Genomic DNA, 24,931 nt, shown 5'->3' on the forward strand with positions numbered 1-24,931 from the left:
GAGATGGTCTCTCTGATCCGTGTCAGACTGCCCCCCTAGAGAGGCAGCTCTTGCTTCATTCGCTCCTCCCCCGTAGAGACGGTCTCTCTGATCCGTGTCAGACGGCCCCCCTAGAGCGGCAGCTCTTGCCTCAGCCTCTCCTCCCCGTAGAGACGGTCTCTCTGATCCGTGTCAGGCGGCCCCCCTAGAGCGGCAGCTCTTGCTTCATTCTCTCCTCCCCGTAGAGATGGTCTCTCTGATCCGTGTCAGACGGCCCCCCTAGAGCGGCAGCTCTTGCTTCATTCTCTCCTCCCCGTAGAGACGGTCTCTCTGATCCGTGTCAGACGGCCCCCCTAGAGTGGCATCTCTTGCCTCAGCCTCTCCTCCCCCGTAGAGACGGTCTCTCTGATCCGTGTCAGACGGCCCCCCTAGAGCGGCAGCTCTTGCTTCATTCTCTCCTCCCCGTAGAGACGGTCTCTCTGATCCGTGTCAGACTGCCCCCCTAGAGAGGCATCTCTTGCTTCATTCGCTCCTCCCCCGTAGAGACGGTCTCTCTGATCCGTGTCAGACGGCCCCCCTAGAGCGGCAGCTCTTGCCTCAGCCTCTCCTCCCCGTAGAGACGGTCTCTCTGATCCGTGTCAGACTGCCCCCCCTAGAGACGCATCTCTTGCCTCATTCTCTCCTCCCCGTAGAGACGGTCTCTCTGATCCGTGTCAGACTGCCCCCCTAGAGCGGCATCTCTTGCCTCATTCTCTGCCCCCCTACAGAGGCAGCTCTTGCCTCATTCTCTGCCCCCCTAGAGCGGCATCTCTTGCCTCAGCCTCTCTTCCACCGTGGAGTCGGCCTCTTTAACCTCCGGCGCATTGCACCCCATTGATGCCATGGTTGCTGCCCTCTGTCTCCTCCACCGTTCTGAGTCTTTGTCGAGCCCCTGTTAGACTGCGCATCATTAATGGCGTCTGTTGATCGCTTTCTTCCATCTCTTGCCGACCCATGGAGCAGGTGTCTTTGACCTGCAGCAGACCGCATCCCTTCCATGGCATCTCTTGGCCCGTCTGTCCTCCTCCTTGGTTCTGGTTTCTTTAACTTGTGCCAGATTGCTCCCACCAATGGCTTTTCTTTCACCCGCTCTCACGGGGCAGGACTCTTCAACCTGCGGCAGATCGTGCTTGCAAGAGTGGACCAGGCGCTGCACACACAGACTGACGTTGATGCCGCAGAGGAGTACGCCCGCATCTGCCAGGAGGTCCTGGGCATTCCAGCATCACCAGGTAAGGCATTTATTGAGCGGCGATGCTGGTGGTGGGGCTTGTGGTGCCTGAGAGTCTCTCACTACCACAGATTGTGTTTTCTCTTCCAAAGCACTGCCAGAAATGTAAACAAAGATCAGGTGTAATAATGGAATTTTCGGAGTCCCAAGATACTGATGATGTGATTCGTGCCGCTTCCAGGTGTTGTTCTTGCCTCAAGCAAAGGATGGTGGTGGATTGTATTAAACTGATGCAGGTGATTTCTGGCACTAGGAGCTTGTGTTAGACAACTAGGTCTTTAGTATTATTTTGAACAGCCAGGGGCTCCTCTGTCTCTCTGGTTGAAATATGTTCCACAGACTGTTGGTGCTGCAGCGAAGGCCATGGACCTGGGGGTCTTTAATGGAGAAGGCCTGTCTGCTTTGTACCTGGTGACTGGTAAGCAGTGGGTAATCTTGGCCCTGTTATGATGCCCTCTGTGACTTACAGCAGTAGTTGTGCAGCAACGTCTAGTAGCACCTTTACTCAGTAACCCAGGTGTGAGAGGACATCCCTTTCAGTCGGTGCCCTAAACATGAAGGCCATGGGTGGAAAGACTTGTAAAAAGACTGGTGAGAGCAGTAACTTATGTGATTGCTATGTGGACCAGCTGACACATACTCCTTCCAACACACTTGACCCAAAAAGCTTACCCGATTTGGCCTCAAATCCCACTCTCTCTTATTTACAGGTACCAATATGCCAGCAACTTTTGGCCATCTGGCAGGAGGCTACGACGCACAGTATTATGGCTACCTCTGGAGCGAAGTGTATTCCATGGACATGTTTTACACTCGGTTCAAGCAGGAGGGCATCATGAACAGCAAGGTACGTAGTGCTGAGCGTGAGCAATGTATGAGCATGAAAGAGTGTGTTGGGTGTGAGCACTGCAAAGGAAGGCCAGGAGAAGGTAGCACTCTGTGTGGCTTCAGCAGAAAAACAAGTAAATCAGTCTTACGTGTGAGTGTAGCGTGGGGGTAGGTAATGCAGTCCTGGGTGTGAGTACAGCATGGGAAGCGGTAAGGCAGTCCTGGGTGTGAGTACAGCATGAGAGGCGGTAAGGCTGTCCTGGGTGTGAGTACAGCTTGGGAAGCGGTAAGGCTGTCCTGGGTGTGAGTACAGCATGGGAAGCGGTAAGGCAGTCCTGGATGTAAGTACAGCATGGGAAGCGGTAAGGCAGTCCTGTGTGCGAGTACAGCTTGGGAAGCGGTAAGGCAGTCCTGTGTGCGAGTACAGCTTGGGAAGCGGTAAGGCAGTCCTGTGTGCGAGTACAGCATGGGAAGCGGTAAGGCAGTCCTGGGTGTAAGTACAGCATGGGAAGCGGTAAGGCAGTCCTGTGTGCGAGTACAGCATGAGAGGCGGTAAGGCTGTCCTGGGTGTGAGTACAGCATGGGAAGCGGTAAGGCAGTCCTGTGTGCGAGTACAGCATGGGAAGCGGTAAGGCAGTCCTGTGTGCGAGTACAGCTTGGGAAGCGGTAAGGCAGTCCTGTGTGCGAGTACAGCTTGGGAAGCGGTAAGGCAGACCTGTGTGCGAGTACAGCATGGGAAGCGGTAAGGCAGTCCTGTGTGCGAGTACAGCTTGGGAAGCGGTAAGGCAGTCCTGGGTGTGAGCACAGCATGGGAAGCGGTAAGGCAGTCCTGTGTGCGAGTACAGCTTGGGAAGTGATAAGGCAGTCCTGTGTGCGAGTACAGCTTGGGAAGTGGTAAGGCAGTCCTGGGTGTAAGTACAGCATGGGAAGCGGTAATGCAGTCCTGGGTGTAAGTACAGCATGGGAAGCGGTAATGCAGTCCTGGGTGTAAGTACAGCATGGGAAGCGGTAAGGCAGTCCTGGGTGTGAGTACAGCATGGGAGGCGGTAAGGCAGTCCTGGGTGTAAGTACAGCATGGGAAGCGGTAAGGCAGTCCTGGGTGTGAGTACAGCATGGGAGGCGGTAAGGCAGTCCTGTGTGCGAGTACAGCTTGGGAAGTGGTAAGGCAGTCCTGGGTGTGACCATGTTCTTTGAAGGTGTAAGGCAGTGCCAGGTGCGGAAGCAGTAAGGCAGTCCTGTCTGCGAGTACAGCATGGGAAGCGGTAAGGCAGTCCTGTGTGCGAGTACAGCTTGGGAAGCGGTAAGGCAGTCCTGTGTGCGAGTACTGATTGGGAAGCGGTAAGGCAGTCCTGGGTGTGAGTAAGGCATGGGAAGCGGTAAGGCAGTCCTGGGTGTGAGTACAGCATGGGAAGCGGTAAGGCAGTCCTGTGTGCGAGTACAGCATCGGAAGCGGTAAGGCAGTCCTGGATGTAAGTACAGCATGGGAGGTGGTAAGGCAGACCTGGATGTAAGTACAGAATGGGAGGCGGTAAGGCAGTCCTGGATGTAAGTACAGCATGGGAGGCGGTAAGGCAGTTCTGTGTGCGAGTACAGCATGGGAAGCGGTAAGGCAGTCCTGGATGTAAGTACAGCATGGGAGGTGGTAAGGCAGTCCTGGATGTAAGTACAGAATGGGAGGCGGTAAGGCAGTCCTGTGTGCGAGTACAGCATGGGAAGCGGTAAGGCAGTCCTGTATGTGAGTACAGCTTGGGAAGCGGTAAGGCAGTCCTGTGGGGGAATCCAGCTTGGGAGGCGGTAAGGCAGTCCTGGGTGCGAGTACAGCATGGGAAGCGGTTAGGCAGTCCTGGGTGTAAGTACAGCATGGGAAGCGGTAAGGCAGTCCTGGGTGTAAGTATAGCATGGGAAACGGTAAGGCAGTCCTGGGTGTGAGTACAGCATGGGAGGCGGTAAGGCAGTCCTGGGTGTAAGTACAGCTTGGAAAGAGGTAAGGCGGTAAGGCAGTCCTGGGTGTAAGTACAGCATGAGAAGCGGTAAGGCAGTCCTGTGTGCGAGTACAGCTTGGAAAGAGGTAAGGCGGTAAGGCAGTCCTGGGTGTAAGTACAGCATGGGAAGCGGTAAGGCAGTCCTGGGTGTAAGTACAGTATGGGAAGTGGTAAGGCAGTCCTGTGTGCGAGTACAGCTTGGGAAGCGGTAAGGTAGTCCTGGGTGTGAGTAAGGCATGGGATGCGGTAAGGCATTCCTGGGTGTGAGTACAGCATGGGAAGCGGTAAGGCAGTCCTGGGTGAGAGTACAGCATGGGAGGCGGTGGTGCAGTCCTGGGTCTAAGTACAGCATGGGAAGCGGTAAGGCAGTCCTGTGTGCGAGTACAGCATGGGAAGCGGTTAGGCAGTCCTGGGTGTAAGTACAACATGGGAAGTGGTAAGGCAGTCCTGGGTGTAAGTACAGCATGGGAAGCGGTAAGGCAGTCCTGGGTGTGAGTACAGCATGGGAGGCGGTAAGGCAGTCCTGGGTGTAAGTACAGCATGGAAAACGGTAAGGCAGTCCTGGGTGTAAGTACAGCATGGGAAGCGGTAAGGCAGTCCTGGGTGTGAGTACAGCATGGGAGGCGGTAAGGCAGTCCTGTGTGCGAGTACAGCTTGGGAAGTGGTAAGGCAGTCCTGGGTGTAAGTACAGCATGGGAAACGGTAAGGCAGTCCTGTGTACGAGTACAGCTTGGGAAGCGGTAAGGCAGTCCTGTGTGTAAGTACAGCATGGGAAGCGGTAAGGCAGTCCTGTGTGTAAGTACAGCATGGGAAGCGGTAAGGCAGTCCTGGGTGTAAGTACAGCATGGGAAGCGGTAAGGCAGTCCTGTGTGCGAGTACAGCTTGGGAAGCGGTAAGGCAGTCCTGGGTGTGAGTACAGCTTGGGAAGCAGTAAGGCAGTCCTGGGTGTGAGTACAGCTTGGGAAGCGGTAAGGCAGTCCTGGGTGTGAGTACAGCATGGGAAACGGTAAGGCAGTCCTGTGTGCGAGTACAGCTTGGGAAGCGGTAAGGCAGTCCTGTGTGCGAGTACAGCTTGGGAAGCAGTAAGGCAGTCCTGTGTGCGAATACAGCTTGGGAAGCAGTAAGGCAGTCCTGTGTGCGAGTACAGCTTGGGAAGCGGTAAGGCAGTCCTGGGTGTGACCATGTTCTTTGAAGGTGTAAGGCAGTGCCAGGTGGGGAAGCAGTAAGGCAGTCCTGTGTGCGAGTACAGCATGGGAAGCGGTAAGGCAGTCCTGTGTGCGAGTACAGCTTGGAAAGTGGTAAGGCAGTCCTGGGTGTGAGTAAGGCATGGGAAGTGGTAAGGCAGTCCTGTGTGCGAGTACAGCTTGGGAAGCGGTAAGGCAGTCCTGGGTGTGAGTAAGGCATGGGAAGCGGTAAGGCAGTCCTGGGTGTGAGTACAGCATGGGAAGCGGTAAGGCAGTCCTGTGTGCGAGTACAGCATGGGAAGCGGTAAGGTAGTCCTGGATGTAAGTACAGCATAGGAGGTGGTAACGCAGTTCTGGATGTAAGTACAGAATGGGAGGCGGTAAGGCAGTCCTGTGTGCGAGTACAGCATGGGAAGCGGTAAGGCAGTCCTGTGTGCGAGTACAGCTTGGGAAGCGGTAAGGCAGTCCTGGGTGCAAGTACAGCATGGGAAGCGGTTAGGCAGTCCTGGGTGTAAGTACAGCATGGGAAGCGGTAAGGCAGTCCTGGGTGTAAGTACAGCATGGGAAGCGGTAAGGCAGTCCTGGGTGTGACCATGTTCTTTGAAGGTGTTAGGCAGTGCCAGGTGGGGAAGCAGTAAGGCAGTCCTGTGTGCGAGTACAGCATGGGAAGCGGTAAGGCAGTCCTGTGTGCGAGTACAGCTTGGGAAGCGGTAAGGCAGTCCTGTGTGCGAGTACAGCTTGGGAAGCGGTAAGGCAGTCCTGTGTGCGAGTACAGCTTGGAAAGTGGTAAGGCAGTCCTGGGTGTGAGTAAGGCATGGGAAGCGGTAAGGCAGTCCTGGGTGTGAGTACAGCATGGGAAGCGGTAAGGCAGTCCTGTGTGCGAGTACAGCTTGGGAAGTGGTAAGGCAGTCCTGTGTGCGAGTACAGCTTGGGAAGCGGTAAGGCAGTCCTGGGTGTGAGTAAGGCATGGGAAGCGGTAAGGCAGTCCTGGGTGTGAGTACAGCATGGGAAGCGGTAAGGCAGTCCTGTGTGCGAGTACAGCATCGGAAGTGGTAAGGCAGTCCTGGGTGTGAGTACAGCATGGGAAGCGGTAAGGCAGTCCTGTGTGCGAGTACAGCATGGGAGGCGGTAAGGTAGTCCTGGATGTAAGTACAGCATAGGAGGTGGTAACGCAGTTCTAGATGTAAGTACAGAATGGGAGGCGGTAAGGCAGTCCTGTGTGCGAGTACAGCATGGGAAGCGGTAAGGCAGTCCTGTGTGCGAGTACAGCTTGGGAAGCGGTAAGGCAGTCCTGGGTGTGAGTACAGCATGGGAAGCGGTAAGGCAGTCCTGTGTGCGAGTACAGCTTGGGAAGCGGTAAGGCAGTCCTGGGTGCAAGTACAGCATGGGAAGCGGTTAGGCAGTCCTGGGTGTAAGTACAGCATGGGAAGCGGTAAGGCAGTCCTGGGTGTGAGTACAGCATGGGAGGCGGTAAGGCAGTCCTGGGTGTAAGTACAGCATGGGAAGCGGTAAGGCAGTCCTGTGTGCGAGTACAGTTTGGGAAGTGGTAAGGCAGTCCTGGGTGTAAGTACCGCATGGGAAGCGGTAAGGCAGTCATGGGTGTGTGTACAGCATGGGAGGCGGTAAGGCTGTCCTGGGTGTAAGTACAGCATGGGAAGCGGTAAGGCAGTCCTGTGTGCGAGTACAGCTTGTGAAGTGGTAAGATAGTCCTGGGTGTAAGTACAGCATGGGAAGCGGTAAGGCAGTCCTGGGTGTGAGTACAGCATGGGAGGCGGTAAGGCAGTCCTGTGTGCGAGAACAGCTTGGGAAGTGGTAAGGCAGTCCTGGGTGTAAGTACAGCATGGGAAGCGGTAAGGCAGTTCTGGGTGTAAGTACAGCATGGGAAGCGGTAAGGCAGTCCTGGGTGTGAGTACAGCATGGGAGGCGGTAAGGCAGTCCTGGGTGTAAGTACAGCATGGGAAGCGGTAAGGCAGTCCTGGGTGTAAGTACAGCATGGGAAGCGGTAAGGCAGTCCTGGGTGTGAGTACAGCATGGGAGGCGGTAAGGCAGTCCTGGGTGTAAGTACAGCATGGGAAGCGGTAAGGCAGTCCTGTGTGCGAGTACAGCTTGGGAAGGGGTAAGGCAGTCCTGGGTGTAAGTACAGCATGGGAAGCGGTAAGGCAGTCCTGGGTGTAAGTACAGCATGGGAAGCGGTAAGGCAGTCCTGGGTGTGAGTACAGCATGTGAGGCGGTAAGGCAGTCCTGGGTATAAGTATAGAATGAGAAGCGGTAAGGCAGTCCTTTGTGCGAGTACAGCTTGGGAAGTGGTAAGATAGTCCTGGGTGTAAGTACAGCATGGGAAGCGGTAAGGCAGTCCTGGGTGTAAGTACAGCATGGGAAGCGGTAAGGCAGTCCTGGGTTTGAGTACAGCTTGGGAAGCGGTAAGGCAGTCCTGGGTGTGAGTACAGCATGGGAAGCGGTAAGGCAGTCCTGTGTGCGAGTACAGCTTGGGAAGCGGTAAGGCAGTCCTGGGTGCAAGTACAGCATGGGAAGCGGTTAGGCAGTCCTGGGTGTAAGTACAGCATGGGAAGCGGTAAGGCAGTCCTGTGTGCGAGTACAGCTTGGGAAGTGGTAAGGCAGTCCTGGGTGTAAGTACAGCATGGGAAGCGGTAAGGCAGTCCTGGGTGTGAGTACAGCATGGGAGGCGGTAAGGCAGTCCTGGGTATAAGTACAGCATGGGAAGCGGTAAGGCAGTCCTTTGTGCGAGTACAGCTTGGGAAGTGGTAAGATAGTCCTGGGTGTAAGTACAGCATGGGAAGCGGTAAGGCAGTCCTGGGTGTAAGTACAGCATGGGAAGCGGTAAGGCAGTCCTGTGTGCGAGTACAGCTTGGGAAGTGGTAAGGCAGTCCTGGGTGTAAGTACAGCATGGGAAGCGGTAAGGCAGTCCTGGGTGTGAGTACAGCATGGGAGGCGGTAAGGCAGTCCTGGGTATAAGTACAGCATGGGAAGCGGTAAGGCAGTCCTGGGTGTGACCATGTTCTTTGAAGGTGTTAGGCAGTGCCAGGTGGGGAAGCAGTAAGGCAGTCCTGTGTGCGAGTACAGCATGGGAAGCGGTAAGGCAGTCCTGTGTGCGAGTACAGCTTGGGAAGCGGTAAGGCAGTCCTGTGTGCGAGTACAGCTTGGGAAGCGGTAAGGCAGTCCTGTGTGCGAGTACAGCTTGGAAAGCGGTAAGGCAGTCCTGGGTGTGAGTAAGGCATGGGAAGCGGTAAGGCAGTCCTGGGTGTGAGTACAGCATGGGAAGCGGTAAGGCAGTCCTGTGTGCGAGCACAGCTTGGGAAGTGGTAAGGCAGTCCTGTGTGCGAGTACAGCTTGGGAAGCGGTAAGGCAGTCCTGGGTGTGAGTAAGGCATGGGAAGCGGTAAGGCAGTCCTGGGTGTGAGTACAGCATGGGAAGCGGTAAGGCAGTCCTGTGTGCGAGTACAGCATCGGAAGTGGTAAGGCAGTCCTGGGTGTGAGTACAGCATGGGAAGCGGTAAGGCAGTCCTGTGTGCGAGTACAGCATGGGAGGCGGTAAGGTAGTCCTGGATGTAAGTACAGCATAGGAGGTGGTAACGCAGTTCTAGATGTAAGTACAGAATGGGAGGCGGTAAGGCAGTCCTGTGTGCGAGTACAGCATGGGAAGCGGTAAGGCAGTCCTGTGTGCGAGTACAGCTTGGGAAGCGGTAAGGCAGTCCTGGGTGTGAGTACAGCATGGGAAGCGGTAAGGCAGTCCTGTGTGCGAGTACAGCTTGGGAAGCGGTAAGGCAGTCCTGGGTGCAAGTACAGCATGGGAAGCGGTTAGGCAGTCCTGGGTGTAAGTACAGCATGGGAAGCGGTAAGGCAGTCCTGGGTGTAAGTACAGAATGGGAGGCGGTAAGGCAGTCCTGTGTGCGAGTACAGCATGGGAAGCGGTAAGGCAGTCCTGTGTGCGAGTACAGCTTGGGAAGCGGTAAGGCAGTCCTGGGTGCAAGTACAGCATGGGAAGCGGTTAGGCAGTCCTGGGTGTAAGTACAGCATGGGAAGCGGTAAGGCAGTCCTGGGTGTGAGTACAGCATGGGAGGCGGTAAGGCAGTCCTGGGTGTAAGTACAGCATGGGAAGCGGTAAGGCAGTCCTGGGTGTGACCATGTTCTTTGAAGGTGTTAGGCAGTGCCAGGTGGGGAAGCAGTAAGGCAGTCCTGTGTGCGAGTACAGCATGGGAAGCGGTAAGGCAGTCCTGTGTGCGAGTACAGCTTGGGAAGCGGTAAGGCAGTCCTGTGTGCGAGTACAGCTTGGGAAGCGGTAAGGCAGTCCTGTGTGTGAGTACAGCTTGGAAAGCGGTAAGGCAGTCCTGGGTGTGAGTAAGGCATGGGAAGCGGTAAGGCAGTCCTGGGTGTGAGTACAGCATGGGAAGCGGTAAGGCAGTCCTGTGTGCGAGTACAGCTTGGGAAGTGGTAAGGCAGTCCTGTGTGCGAGTACAGCTTGGGAAGCGGTAAGGCAGTCCTGGGTGTGAGTAAGGCATGGGAAGCGGTAAGGCAGTCCTGGGTGTGAGTACAGCATGGGAAGCGGTAAGGCAGTCCTGTGTGCGAGTACAGCATCGGAAGTGGTAAGGCAGTCCTGGGTGTGAGTACAGCATGGGAAGCGGTAAGGCAGTCCTGTGTGCGAGTACAGCATGGGAGGCGGTAAGGTAGTCCTGGATGTAAGTACAGCATAGGAGGTGGTAACGCAGTTCTAGATGTAAGTACAGAATGGGAGGCGGTAAGGCAGTCCTGTGTGCGAGTACAGCATGGGAAGCGGTAAGGCAGTCCTGTGTGCGAGTACAGCTTGGGAAGCGGTAAGGCAGTCCTGGGTGTGAGTACAGCATGGGAAGCGGTAAGGCAGTCCTGTGTGCGAGTACAGCTTGGGAAGCGGTAAGGCAGTCCTGGGTGCAAGTACAGCATGGGAAGCGGTTAGGCAGTCCTGGGTGTAAGTACAGCATGGGAAGCGGTAAGGCAGTCCTGGGTGTGAGTACAGCATGGGAGGCGGTAAGGCAGTCCTGGGTGTAAGTACAGCATGGGAAGCGGTAAGGCAGTCCTGTGTGCGAGTACAGTTTGGGAAGTGGTAAGGCAGTCCTGGGTGTAAGTACCGCATGGGAAGCGGTAAGGCAGTCATGGGTGTGTGTACAGCATGGGAGGCGGTAAGGCTGTCCTGGGTGTAAGTACAGCATGGGAAGCGGTAAGGCAGTCCTGTGTGCGAGTACAGCTTGTGAAGTGGTAAGATAGTCCTGGGTGTGAGTACAGCATGGGAGGCGGTAAGGCAGTCCTGGGTGTAAGTACAGCATGGGAAGTGGTAAGGCAGTCCTGGGTGTAAGTACAGCATGGGAAGCGGTAAGGCAGTCCTGTGTGCGAGAACAGCTTGGGAAGTGGTAAGGCAGTCCTGGGTGTAAGTACAGCATGGGAAGCGGTAAGGCAGTTCTGGGTGTAAGTACAGCATGGGAAGCGGTAAGGCAGTCCTGGGTGTGAGTACAGCATGGGAGGCGGTAAGGCAGTCCTGGGTGTAAGTACAGCATGGGAAGCGGTAAGGCAGTCCTGGGTGTAAGTACAGCATGGGAAGCGGTAAGGCAGTCCTGGGTGTGAGTACAGCATGGGAGGCGGTAAGGCAGTCCTGGGTGTAAGTACAGCATGGGAAGCGGTAAGGCAGTCCTGTGTGCGAGTACAGCTTGGGAAGGGGTAAGGCAGTCCTGGGTGTAAGTACAGCATGGGAAGCGGTAAGGCAGTCCTGGGTGTAAGTACAGCATGGGAAGCGGTAAGGCAGTCCTGGGTGTGAGTACAGCATGTGAGGCGGTAAGGCAGTCCTGGGTATAAGTACAGCATGAGAAGCGGTAAGGCAGTCCTGTGTGCGAGTACAGCTTGGGAAGTGGTAAGATAGTCCTGGGTGTAAGTACAGCATGGGAAGCGGTAAGGCAGTCCTGGGTGTAAGTACAGCATGGGAAGCGGTAAGGCAGTCCTGGGTTTGAGTACAGCTTGGGAAGCGGTAAGGCAGTCCTGGGTGTGAGTACAGCATGGGAAGCGGTAAGGCAGTCCTGTGTGCGAGTACAGCTTGGGAAGCGGTAAGGCAGTCCTGGGTGCAAGTACAGCATGGGAAGCGGTTAGGCAGTCCTGGGTGTAAGTACAGCATGGGAAGCGGTAAGGCAGTCCTGTGTGCGAGTACAGCTTGGGAAGTGGTAAGGCAGTCCTGGGTGTAAGTACAGCATGGGAAGCGGTAAGGCAGTCCTGGGTGTGAGTACAGCATGGGAGGCGGTAAGGCAGTCCTGGGTATAAGTACAGCATGGGAAGCGGTAAGGCAGTCCTTTGTGCGAGTACAGCTTGGGAAGTGGTAAGATAGTCCTGGGTGTAAGTACAGCATGGGAAGCGGTAAGGCAGTCCTGGGTGTAAGTACAGCATGGGAAGCGGTAAGGCAGTCCTGTGTGCGAGTACAGCTTGGGAAGTGGTAAGGCAGTCCTGGGTGTAAGTACAGCATGGGAAGCGGTAAGGCAGTCCTGGGTGTGAGTACAGCATGGGAGGCGGTAAGGCAGTCCTGGGTATAAGTACAGCATGGGAAGCGGTAAGGCAGTCCTGGGTGTGACCATGTTCTTTGAAGGTGTTAGGCAGTGCCAGGTGGGGAAGCAGTAAGGCAGTCCTGTGTGCGAGTACAGCATGGGAAGCGGTAAGGCAGTCCTGTGTGCGAGTACAGCTTGGGAAGCGGTAAGGCAGTCCTGTGTGCGAGTACAGCTTGGGAAGCGGTAAGGCAGTCCTGTGTGCGAGTACAGCTTGGAAAGCGGTAAGGCAGTCCTGGGTGTGAGTAAGGCATGGGAAGCGGTAAGGCAGTCCTGGGTGTGAGTACAGCATGGGAAGCGGTAAGGCAGTCCTGTGTGCGAGTACAGCTTGGGAAGTGGTAAGGCAGTCCTGTGTGCGAGTACAGCTTGGGAAGCGGTAAGGCAGTCCTGGGTGTGAGTAAGGCATGGGAAGCGGTAAGGCAGTCCTGGGTGTGAGTACAGCATGGGAAGCGGTAAGGCAGTCCTGTGTGCGAGTACAGCATCGGAAGTGGTAAGGCAGTCCTGGGTGTGAGTACAGCATGGGAAGCGGTAAGGCAGTCCTGTGCGCGAGTACAGCATGGGAGGCGGTAAGGTAGTCCTGGATGTAAGTACAGCATAGGAGGTGGTAACGCAGTTCTAGATGTAAGTACAGAATGGGAGGCGGTAAGGCAGTCCTGTGTGCGAGTACAGCATGGGAAGCGGTAAGGCAGTCCTGTGTGCGAGTACAGCTTGGGAAGCGGTAAGGCAGTCCTGGGTGTGAGTACAGCATGGGAAGCGGTAAGGCAGTCCTGTGTGCGAGTACAGCTTGGGAAGCGGTAAGGCAGTCCTGGGTGCAAGTACAGCATGGGAAGCGGTTAGGCAGTCCTGGGTAAGTACAGCATGGGAAGCGGTAAGGCAGTCCTGGGTGTGAGTACAGCATGGGAGGCGGTAAGGCAGTCCTGGGTGTAAGTACAGCATGGGAAGCGGTAAGGCAGTCCTGTGTGCGAGTACAGTTTGGGAAGTGGTAAGGCAGTCCTGGGTGTAAGTACCGCATGGGAAGCGGTAAGGCAGTCATGGGTGTGTGTACAGCATGGGAGGCGGTAAGGCTGTCCTGGGTGTAAGTACAGCATGGGAAGCGGTAAGGCAGTCCTGTGTGCGAGTACAGCTTGTGAAGTGGTAAGATAGTCCTGGGTGTAAGTACAGCATGGGAAGCGGTAAGGCAGTCCTGGGTGTGAGTACAGCATGGGAGGCGGTAAGGCAGTCCTGTGTGCGAGAACAGCTTGGGAAGTGGTAAGGCAGTCCTGGGTGTAAGTACAGCATGGGAAGCGGTAAGGCAGTTCTGGGTGTAAGTACAGCATGGGAAGCGGTAAGGCAGTCCTGGGTGTGAGTACAGCATGGGAGGCGGTAAGGCAGTCCTGGGTGTAAGTACAGCATGGGAAGCGGTAAGGCAGTCCTGGGTGTAAGTACAGCATGGGAAGCGGTAAGGCAGTCCTGGGTGTGAGTACAGCATGGGAGGCGGTAAGGCAGTCCTGGGTGTAAGTACAGCATGGGAAGCGGTAAGGCAGTCCTGTGTGCGAGTACAGCTTGGGAAGGGGTAAGGCAGTCCTGGGTGTAAGTACAGCATGGGAAGCGGTAAGGCAGTCCTGGGTGTAAGTACAGCATGGGAAGCGGTAAGGCAGTCCTGGGTGTGAGTACAGCATGTGAGGCGGTAAGGCAGTCCTGGGTATAAGTACAGCATGAGAAGCGGTAAGGCAGTCCTTTGTGCGAGTACAGCTTGGGAAGTGGTAAGATAGTCCTGGGTGTAAGTACAGCATGGGAAGCGGTAAGGCAGTCCTGGGTGTAAGTACAGCATGGGAAGCGGTAAGGCAGTCCTGGGTTTGAGTACAGCTTGGGAAGCGGTAAGGCAGTCCTGGGTGTGAGTACAGCATGGGAAGCGGTAAGGCAGTCCTGTGTGCGAGTACAGCTTGGGAAGCGGTAAGGCAGTCCTGGGTGCAAGTACAGCATGGGAAGCGGTTAGGCAGTCCTGGGTGTAAGTACAGCATGGGAAGCGGTAAGGCAGTCCTGTGTGCGAGTACAGCTTGGGAAGTGGTAAGGCAGTCCTGGGTGTAAGTACAGCATGGGAAGCGGTAAGGCAGTCCTGGGTGTGAGTACAGCATGGGAGGCGGTAAGGCAGTCCTGGGTATAAGTACAGCATGGGAAGCGGTAAGGCAGTCCTTTGTGCGAGTACAGCTTGGGAAGTGGTAAGATAGTCCTGGGTGTAAGTACAGCATGGGAAGCGGTAAGGCAGTCCTGGGTGTAAGTACAGCATGGGAAGCGGTAAGGCAGTCCTGTGTGCGAGTACAGCTTGGGAAGTGGTAAGGCAGTCCTGGGTGTAAGTACAGCATGGGAAGCGGTAAGGCAGTCCTGGGTGTGAGTACAGCATGGGAGGCGGTAAGGCAGTCCTGGGTATAAGTACACCATGGGAAGCGGTAAGGCAGTCCTTTGTGCGAGTACAGCTTGGGAAGTGGTAAGATAGTCCTGGGTGTAAGTACAGCATGGGAAGCGGTAAGGCAGTCCTGGGTGTAAGTACAGCATGGGAAGCGGTAAGGCAGTCCTGGGTTTGAGTACTGCATGGGAGGCGGTAAGGCAGTCCTGGGTGTAAGTACAGCATGGGAAGCGGTAAGGCAGTCCTGGGTGTAAGTACAGTATGGGAAGCGGTAAGGCAGTCCTAGGTGTGAGTACAGCATGGGAGGCAGTAAGGCAGTCCTGGGTGTAAATACAGCATGGGAAGCGGTAAGGCAGTCCTGTGTGCGAGTACAGTTTGGGAAGTGGTAAGGCAGTCCTGGGTGTAAGTACCGCATGGGAAGCGGTAAGGCAGTCATGGGTGTGTGTACAGCATGGGAGGCGGTAAGGCTGTCCTGGGTGTAAGTACAGCATGGGAAGCGGTAAGGCAGTCCTGTGTGCGAGTACAGCTTGTGAAGTGGTAAGATAGTCCTGGGTGTAAGTACAGCATGGGAAGCGGTAAGGCAGTCCTGGGTGTGAGTACAGCATGGGAGGCGGTAAGGCAGTCCTGTGTGCGAGAACAGCTTGGGAAGTGGTAAGGCAGTCCTGGGTGTAAGTACAGCATGGGAAGCGGTAAGGCAGTTCTGGGTGTAAGTACAGCATGGGAAGCGGTAAGGCAGTCCTGGGTGTGAGTACAGCATGGGAGGCGTAAGGCAGTCCTGTGTGCGAGAACAGCTTGGGAAGTGGTAAGGCAGTCCTGGGTGTAAGTACAGCATGGGAAGCGGTAAGGCAGTCCTGGGTGTAAGTACAGCATGGGAAGCGGTAAGGCAGTCCTGGGTGTGAGTACAGCATGGGAGGCGGTAAGGCAGTCCTGGGTGTAAGTACAGCATGGGAAGCGGTAAGGCAGTCCTGTGTGCGAGTACAGCTTGTGAAGTGGTAAGATAGTCCTGGGTGTAAGTACAGCATGGGAAGCGGTAAGGCAGTCCTGGGTGTAAGTACAGCATGGGAAGCGGTAAGGCAGTCCTGGGTGTAAGTATAGCATGGGAAACGGTAAGGCAGTCCTGGGTGTGAGTACAGCATGGAATCGGTAAGGCAGTCCTGGGTGTGAGTACAGCATGGGAAGCGGTAAGGCAGTCCTGTGTGCGAGTACAGCTTGGGAAGTGGTAAGGCAGTCCTGGGTGTAAGTAAAGCATGGGAAACGATAAGGCAGTCCTGTGTGCGAGTACAGCTTGGGAAGCGGGAAGGCAGTCCTGTGTGCGAGTACAGCTTGGGAAGCGGTAAGGCAGTCCTGGGTGTGAGTACAGCATGGGAGGTGGTAACGCAGTTCTGGATGTAAGTACAGAATGGGAGGCGGTAAGGCAGTCCTGTGTGCGAGTACAGCTTGGGAAGCGGTAAGGCAGTCCTGTGTGCGAGTACAGCATGGGAAGCGGTAAAGCAGTCCTGTGTGCGAGTACAGCTTGGGAAGCGGTAAGGCAGTCCTGGGTGTGAGTACAGCATGGGAAGCGGTAAGGCAGTCCTGTATGCGAGTACAGCTTGGGAAGCGGTACGGCAGTCCTGGGTGCAAGTACAGCATGGGAAGCGGTTAGGCAGTCCTGGGTGTGAGTACAGCATGGGAGGCGGTAAGGCAGTCCTGGGTGTAAGTACAGCATGGGAAGCGGTAAGGCAGTCCTGTGTGCGAGTACAGCTTGGGAAGTGGTAAGGCAGTCCTGGGTGTAAGTACAGCATGGGAAGCGGTAAGGCAGTCCTGGATGTGAGTACAGCATGTGAGGCGGTAAGGCAGTCCTGGGTATAAGTACAGCATGGGAAGCGGTAAGGCAGTCCTGTGTGCGAGTACAGCTTGGGAAGTGGTAAGATAGTCCTGGGTGTAAGTACAGCATGGGAAGCGGTAAGGCAGTCCTGGGTGTAAGTACAGCATGGGAAGCGGTAAGGCAGTCCTGGGTTTGAGTACAGCATGGGAAGCGGTAAGGCAGTCCTGGGTGTGAGTACAGCATGGAATCGGTAACGCAGTCCTGGGTGTGAGTACAGCATGGGAAGTGGTAAGGCAGTCCTGTGTGCGAGTACAGCTTGGGAAGTGGTAAGGCAGTCCTGGGTGTAAGTAAAGCATGGGAAACGATAAGGCAGTCCTGTGTGCGAGTACAGCTTGGGAAGCGGTAAGGCAGTCCTGTGTGCGAGTACAGCTTGGGAAGCGGTAAGGCAGTCCTGGGTGCAAGTACAGCATGGGAAGCGGTTAGGCAGTCCTGGGTGTAAGTACAGCATGGGAAGCGGTAAGGCAGTCCTGGGTGTGAGTACAGCATGGGAGGCGGTAAGGCAGTCCTGGGTGTAAGTACAGCATGGGAAGCGGTAAGGCAGTCCTGTGTGCGAGTACAGCTTGGGAAGTGGTAAGGCAGGCGTGGGTGTAAGTACAGCATCGGAAGCGGTAAGGCAGTCCTGGGTGTGAGTACAGTATGGGAGGCGGTAAGGCAGTCCTGGGTATAAGTACAGCATGGGAAGCGGTAAGGCAGTCCTGGGTGTAAGTACAGCATGGGAAGCGGTAAGGCAGTCCTGGGTTTGAGTACTGCATGGGAGGCGGTAAGGCAGTCCTGGGTGTGAGTACAGCTTGGGAAGCGGTAAGGCAGTCCTGGGTGTAAGTACAGCATGGGAAGCGGTTAGGCAGTCCTGGGTGTAAGTACAGTATGGGAAGCGGTAAGGCAGTCCTAGGTGTGAGTACAGCATGGGAGGCGGTAAGGCAGTCCTGGGTGTAAGTACAGCATGGGAAGCGGTAAGGCAGTCCTGTGTGCGAGTACAGCTTGGGAAGTGGTAAGGCAGTCCTGGGTGTAAGTACCGCATGGGAAGCGGTAAGGCAGTCATGGGTGTGAGTACAGCATGGGAGGCGGTAAGGCTGTCCTGGGTGTAAGTACAGCATGGGAAGCGGTAAGGCAGTCCTGTGTGCGAGTACAGCTTGTGAAGTGGTAAGATAGTCCTGGGTGTAAGTACAGCATGGGAAGCGGTAAGGCAGTCCTGGGTGTGAGTACAACATGGGAGGCGGTAAGGCAGTCCTGGGTGTGAGTACAGCATGGAATCGGTAAGGCAGTCCTGGGTGTGAGTACAGCATGGGAAGCGGTAAGGCAGTCCTGTGTGAGAGTACAGCTTGGGAAGTGGTAAGGCAGTCCTGGGTGTAAGTAAAGCATGGGAAACGATAAGGCAGTCCTGTGTGCGAGTACAGCTTGGGAAGCGGTAAGGCAGTCCTGTGTGCGAGTACAGCTTGGGGCGCGGTAAGGCAGTCCTGTGTGCGAGTACAGCATGGGAGGCGGTAAGGCAGTCCTGGGTGTGAGTACAGCTTGGGAAGCAGTAAGGCAGTCCTGGGTGTTAGTACAGCATGGGAGGCGGTAAGGCAGTCCTGGGTGCGAGTACAGCATGGGAAGCTGTAAGGCAGTCCTGGGTGTAAGTACAGCATAGGAAGCGGTAAGGCAGTCCTGGGTGTGAACATGTTCTTTGAAGGTGTAAGGCAGTGCCAGGTGGGGAAGTGGTAAGGCAGTCCTGGGTGCGAGTATAGCTTGGGAAGCGGTAAGGCAGTCCTGGGTGTGAGTACAGCATGGGAAGCAGTAAGGCAGTCCTGGGTGTGAGTACAGTATGGGAGGCGGTAAGGCTGTCCTGGGTGTGAGTACAGCTTGGGAAGCAGTAAGGCAGTCCTGGATGTAAGTACAGCATGGGAGGCAGTAAGGCAGTCCTGGATGTAAGTACAGCATGGGAAACGGTAAGGCAGTCCTGTGTACGAGTACAGCTTGGGAAGCGGTAAGGCAGTCCTGTGTGTAAGTACAGCATGGGAAGCGGTAAGGCAGTCCTGTGTGTAAGTACAGCATGGGAAGCGGTAAGGCAGTCCTGGGTGTAAGTACAGCATGGGAAGCGGTAAGGCAGTCCTGTGTGCGAGTACAGCTTGGGAAGCGGTAAGGCAGTCCTGTGTGCGAGAACAGCTTGGGAAGTGGTAATGCAGTCCTGGGTGTAAGTACAGCATGGGAAGCGGTAAGGCAGTCCTGGGTGTAAGTACAGCATGGGAAGCGGTAAGGCAGTCCTGTGTGTAAGTACAGCATGGGAAGCGGTAAGGCAGTCCTGGGTGTAAGTACAGCATGGGAAGCGGTAAGGCAGTCCTGTGTGCGAGTACAGCTTGGGAAGCGGTAAGGCAGTCCTGGGTGTGAGTACAGCTTGGGAAGCAGTAAGGCAGTCCTGGGTGTGAGTACAGCTTGGGAAGCGGTAAGGCAGTCCTGGGTGTGAGTACAGCATGGGAAACGGTAAGGCAGTCCTGTGTGCAAGTACAGCTTGGGAAGCGGTAAGGCAGTCCTGTGTGCGAGTACAGCTTGGGAAGCAGTAAGGCAGTCCTGTGTGCGAATACAGCTTGGAAAGCAGTAAGGCAGTCCTGTGTGCGAGTACAGCTTGGGAAGCGGTAAGGCAGTCCTGGGTGTGACCATGTTCTTTGAAGGTGTAAGGCAGTGCCAGGTGGGGAAGCAGTAAGGCAGTCCTGTGTGCGAGTACAGCATGGGAAGCGGTAAGGCAGTCCTGTGTGCGAGTACAGCTTGGGAAGTGGTAAGGCAGTCCTGTGTGCGAGTACAGCTTGGGAAGCGGTAAGGCAGTCCTGGGTGTGAGTAAGGCATGGGAAGCGGTAAGGCAGTCCTGGGTGTGAGTACAGCATGGGAAGCGGTAAGGCAGTCCTGTGTGCGAGTACAGCATGGGAAGCGGTAAGGTAGTCCTGGATGTAAGTACAGCATAGGAGGTGGTAACGCAGTTCTGGATGTAAGTACAGAATGGGAGGCGGTAAGGCAGTCCTGTGTGCGAGTACAGCATGGGAAGCGGTAAGGCAGTCCTGTGTGCGAGTACAGCTTGGGAAGCGGTAAGGCAGTCCTGGGTGTGAGTACAGCATGGGAAGCGGTAAGGCAGTCCTGTGTGCGAGTACAGATTGGGAAGCGGTAAGGCAGTCCTGGGTGCAAGTACAGCATGGGAAGCGGTTAGGCAGTCCTGGGTGTAAGTACAGCATGGGAAGCGGTAAGGCAGTCCTGGGTGTGAGTACAGCATGGGAGGCGGTAAGGCAGTCCTGGGTGTGAGTACAGCATGGGAAGCGGTAAGGCAGTCCTGGGTGTAAGTACAGCATGGGAAGCGGTAAGGCAGTCCTGGGTTTGAGTACTGCATGGGGGGCGGTAAGGCAGTCCTGGGTGTAAGTACAGCATGGGAAGCGGTAAGGCAGTCCTGGGTGTAAGTACAGTATGGGAAGCGGTAAGGCAGTCCTAGGTGTGGTACAGCATGGGAGGCGGTAAGGCAGTCCTGGGTGTAAGTACAGCATGGGAAGCGGTAAGGCAGTCCTGTGTGCGAGTACAGTTTGGGAAGTGGTAAGGCAGTCCTGGGTGTAAGTACCGCATGGGAAGCGGTAAGGCAGTCATGGGTGTGTGTACAGCATGGGAGGCGGTAAGGCTGTCCTGGGTGTAAGTACAGCATGGGTAGCGGTAAGGCAGTCCTGTGTGCGAGTACAGCTTGTGAAGTGGTAAGATAGTCCTGGGTGTAAGTACAGCATGGGAAGCGGTAAGGCAGTCCTGGGTGTGAGTACAGCATGGGAGGCGGTAAGGCAGTCCTGTGTGCGAGAACAGCTTGGGAAGTGGTAAGGCAGTCCTGGGTGTAAGTACAGCATGGGAAGCGGTAAGGCAGTTCTGGGTGTAAGTACAGCATGGGAAGCGGTAAGGCAGTCCTGGGTGTAAGTACAGCATGGGAGGCGGTAAGGCAGTCCTGGGTGTAAGTACAGCATGGGAAGCGGTAAGGCAGTCCTGGGTGTAAGTACAGCATGGGAAGCGGTAAGGCAGTCCTGGGTGTGAGTACAGCATGGGAGGCGGTAAGGCAGTCCTGGGTGTAAGTACAGCATGGGAAGCGGTAAGGCAGTCCTGGGTTTGAGTACAGCTTGGGAAGCGGTAAGGCAGTCCTGGGTGTGAGTACAGCATGGGAAGCGGTAAGGCAGTCCTGTGTGCGAGTACAGCTTGGGAAGCGGTATGGCAGTCCTGGGTGTAAGTACAGCATGGGAAGCGGTAAGGCAGTCCTGGGTGTAAGTACAGCATGGAAAGCGGTAAGGCAGTCCTGGGTGTAAGTACAGCATGGGAAGCGGTAAGGCAGTCCTGGGTGTGAGTACAGCATGGGAGGCGGTAAGGCAGTCCTGGGTATAAGTACAGCATGGGAAGCGGTAAGGCAGTCCTTTGTGCGAGTACAGCTTGGGAAGTGGTAAGATAGTCCTGGGTGTAAGTACAGCATGGGAAGCGGTAAGGCAGTCCTGGGTGTAAGTACAGCATGGGAAGCGGTAAGGCAGTCCTGGGTGTAAGTACAGCATGGGAAGCGGTAAGGCAGTCCTGGGTTTGAGTACTGCATGGGAGGCGGTAAGGCAGTCCTGGGTGTGAGTACAGCATGGGAAGCGGTAAGGCAGTCCTGTGTGAGAGTACATCTTGGGAAGTGGTAAGGCAGTCCTGGGTGTAAGTAAAGCATGGGAAACGATAAGGCAGTCCTGTGTGCGAGTACAGCTTGGGAAGCGGTAAGGCAGTCCTTTGTGCGAGTACAGCTTGGGAAGCGGTAAGGCAGTCCTGTGTGCGAGTACAGCATGGGAGGCGGTAAGGCAGTCCTGGGTGTGAGTACAGCTTGGGAAGCAGTAAGGCAGTCCTGGGTGTGAGTACAGCATGGGAGGCGGTAAGGCAGTCCTGGGTGCGAGTACAGCATGGGAAGCTGTAAGGCAGTCCTGGGTGTAAGTACAGCATGGGAAGCGGTAAGGCAGTCCTGGGTGTGAACATGTTCTTTGAAGGTGTAAGGCAGTGCCAGGTGGGGAAGTGGTAAGGCAGTCCTGGGTGCGAGTATAGCATGGGAAGCGGTAAGGCAGTCCTGGGTTTGAGTACAGCATGGGAAGCTGTAAGGCAGTCCTGTGTGCGAGTACAGCTTGGGAAGCTGTAAGGCAGTCCTGGGTGTGAGTACAGCATGGGAAGCGGTAAGGCAGTCCTGGGTGTGAGTACAGTATGGGAGGCGGTAAGGCTGTCCTGGGTGTGAGTACAGCTTGGGAAGGGGTAAGGCAGTCCTGGGTGCGAGTACAGCATGGGAAGCGGTAAGGCAGTCCTGGGTGCGAGTACAGCTTGGGAAGCGGTAAGGCAGTCCTGGGTGTGAGTACAGCATGGGAGGCGGTAAGGCAGACCTGGGTGCGCGTACAGCATGGGAAGCTGTAAGGCAGACCTGGGTGTGAACATGTTCTTTGAAGGTGTAAGGCAGTGCCAGGTGTAAGGCAGTGCTGGGTGTGCACATGTTCTCTGAAGGTGTAAGGCAGTTCTGGGTGTGCACATGTTCTCTGAAGGTGTAAGGCAGTGCCAGGTGTAAGGCAGTGCTGGGTGTACACATGTTCTCTGAAGGTGTAAGGCAGTGCTGGGTGTGCACATGTTCGCTGAAGGTGTAAGGCAGTGCTGGGTGTGCACATGTTCTCTGAAGGTGTAAGGCAGTGCCAGGTGTAAGCACTACACAGGAAAGGACACCACTCCTGGCACACGTTGATTGTCAGCGTGACTGTCTCTCAAGCCCCAGCAGTGATGTCCAGGGGAGGGGGGGGGGGGGGGGTGGGAGGGGGGCACTGAATACTTGTTTTCTCCATAATTCTCTGTGGCACAGAACAGGCCTCCAGTTCTTCAGAGCACAGTACAGTACAACATTTTTTTCACCGGCAAAACCAGTTAGGAACTGATTTATAGTTTTTGCTCAAACTTGACAAACCCCAGAGTTCCAGCCCTTACAGAGCGCATGACATCACACAAGCCGCTCCTAATGAAATTGTTGGGTACCAAAGTATGACGTCACCCCTGACATCACTGATTGCATGACTCTCTTGTCGGCCCTGCATTTTGCAGCACTTCTACTGCTCTGGCAGCCTGTGTTGAAGCTGCGCAAGTGCAGTTCTGATCTCCTGGACACTTTTCTAGATTAATGCCACACTCCCAGCTGCCATCTTCAGATGGTAAAAGAAAATGGCAGCCCTGGAGTGACGCACACATAGACCGTGTTCATCATGAAGTTAGGCTGTGGTAGCGTCATGACACATACATGTGCTATGAATGATGACACGTGCATAGATGCCATTACATTTTTTTTCTTTTTGCCAATGCTGCTTAGCATCAACAAAAAGCATTTATAAAGCCAATATGTCTGCATTACTAAAGCCAAGAGCGAGACATTGTTTTTTTATACCAATGTTCTGTAGTCACATGCTGTGTGCCATGTTTACCTTCAGCAATATTTGATGTTCTTTTCATTATTGCATTTTTAATGAATTGCTGTAACCAGCACTACCAGCTTATTACTGCTCTACAGACGCTCATGTGTCCCTCTAATTTCTAGGTTGGTGCCGATTACAGGAACTGCATCCTGAAGCCAGGGGGTTCCTTAGATGCGGCAGACATGCTGCGCAATTTCCTGGGGCGTGACCCGAAACAGGAGGCTTTCCTTCAGAGCAAAGGACTGCATGTTCCATCCAACACCACGCCATCTGCCTGCTGAGGGCTGCCCGTCCTCTGGCCCTGCCTTCCCTCCACCACTCACTCAAGCACCCCAAATCCTGAACAACTAACCTGTGAACTGTCTTAGAGCCAACCGCACAACCTCAGCAGCACTAGAGCCCAGAAGAAGCCTGGAGGAGGCCCACCCACATCAGTGACACGAAACACACGTCCGGTGAAGTCTCCATTCCCGCCAGTGGAACACGAATAGCCCAGCTGAAGTCCCAAAACCCACCAATGAAACTCGAACCGCACAAGCAAACATCCCAAAAACTACCACCGAAACCAGAGCCGAACCAGCTGAAAACCGTGGCACCACCAGTTACACAGGGCTGAACTGGGCGACTCCATACGCTGCCACGTAAACCCAGTGCTGAGCTGTCAGGCGATCAGAAGATTACCAGGTAAAGCACCACTGTGTGGCACTCAGGTGTGTGGCCCATGCTACTGACCCTCAACCACGTGCAGATTTCACATGTTAGATGGTACCCTAGACATGTGGCCATCTTCATATGAGGTGTCGCACACAGTCCCCCCTTCATTGCACCCACATGTTCATATACATCCATCATGATTCGTGTGTTCATTAAGCGCTGTGAGATTTTGAAACTGCTTTGTGACGATGTTTTCTTGTTCGAATCAGAATCCTCATGTTTTAGGAATATAATATTTTAAATATTACTTGAAAAGGCCTGGCAAGAGGAAGCAAAATATGCAAATAAAGGTTTACAACCGCAATGATGCTTCCTGTGTTCCTTGGAGGTTGATGACTTGGTTGACTGCATATTCAGAGTCTAGCATTGCAACACCTTCTGGTTTTCCCTCTTTGTGCAGGATGTGCAGTTCTCCACCAGGAGTCGTCGTACACAGTTGCAGCACATGCTGTGTTCACCAGGTGGCAGTGTGTGCAGTTTTCCACCAGGAGTCGTTGTACACAGTTGCAGCGCATGCTGTCTTCATCAGGTGGCAGTGTGTGCAGTTTTCCACCAGGAGTCGTTGTACACAGTTGCAGCGCATGCTGTCTTCATCAGGTGGCAGTGTGTGCAGTTCTCTATCAGGAGTCGTCGTACACAGTTGCAGCACATGCTGTGTTCATCAGGTGGCAGTGTGTGCAGTTTTCCACCAGGAGTCGTTGTACACAGTTGCAGCGCATGCTGTGTTCATCAGGTGGCAGTGTGTGCAGTTCTCCACCAGGAGTCGTCGTACACAGTTGCAGCGCATGCTGTGTTCATCAGGTGGCAGTGTGTGCAGTTCTCCACCAGGAGTCGTCGTACACAGTTGCAGCACATGCTGTGTGTATCAGGTGGCAGTGTGTGCAGTTCTCCACCAGGAGTCGTGGTACACAGTTGCAGCGCATGCTGTGTTCACCAGGTGGCAGTGTGTGCAGTTTTCCACCAGGAGTCGTTGTACACAGTTGCAGTGCATGCTGTGTTCACTAGGTGGCGGTGTGTGCATTTGCCCCACTCCCCTTGTGTCATGGAATGAAGTTCTCCTGTGGGTGCTTGGGACTGTATATGATTTCCCACAGGGAGTGGTGTTCCTCCAGTAGAGAGTAAGTAGATATTTGTAGTTGAACCTGTTAGGTTCACACCCTTTGTGTAAATATGCCTTCTAGTGGTTGGGTGCTGGCTTTTCTTCGAATTTAGCTTAGTAGTGATTGACACAGCTAAGCGCAAAGAACTACACCCTCAAGTAAGCTGCATTTTCAGGTTATTTATTTCCACCGTCCTGTTTGTATCGAATTTCGAGAAGCTCTGAAGACCTGGTATTCCCAACCAAAAACTGAGACTCCCTGTGGCTTGAACATCGAGGTTACAAGCAGATGCTACAACTTCATATTATCTGCATTTGCAAAATGCGTCTTCGGCACAGCAAAAAAAAATTTGTTGATGGAAATGCCCGATTTTAGTCTTGTCCAAAATGCAAGGCTTGTTGGCAGCTCATGTCAGACACCTGGCGTGAAATACCTTTTCCTGTCAAACACAAGCCAACATGTAGCTCTTGATGGATGCCAAAGCAAAGACACTTCAGAGGCAAAGGCAGAAGCGATGAATCAATCAATCGGGTGGCTGGTAAAGCGGTACTACTCACCCGTACGGGTCTCAAGACGCTGGGAGGTGGGAGGTGCTGGTCCGTTGAAGGAGCTGTAGTTCAGGATT

At 54.7% G+C, this 24,931-nt stretch overlaps 1 protein-coding gene across 2 annotated transcripts in view; it reads left to right on the forward strand.

Annotated features, from left to right (window-relative positions):
- The window catches only part of THOP1 (thimet oligopeptidase 1), an 88,867-nt gene extending 65,357 nt beyond the window's left edge, over positions 1–23,510 (forward strand). For both annotated transcript variants that reach the window (XM_085638416.1, XM_085638417.1), the window contains exons 11-13: positions 1,122–1,250; positions 1,960–2,096; positions 22,615–23,510. In XM_085638416.1, coding sequence (XP_085494542.1) covers positions 1,122–1,250; positions 1,960–2,096; positions 22,615–22,773 — 425 coding nt within the window. In that variant the 3' untranslated portion in view covers positions 22,774–23,510. The remainder of the gene's footprint in view (positions 1–1,121; positions 1,251–1,959; positions 2,097–22,614) is intronic.
- The last annotated feature ends 1,421 nt before the right edge of the window (positions 23,511–24,931 follow it).

The sequence above is a fragment of the Triturus cristatus genome, chromosome 12 (assembly GCF_964204655.1).
Source record: "Triturus cristatus chromosome 12, aTriCri1.1, whole genome shotgun sequence".
Classification (NCBI taxonomy): domain Eukaryota; kingdom Metazoa; phylum Chordata; class Amphibia; order Caudata; family Salamandridae; genus Triturus; species Triturus cristatus.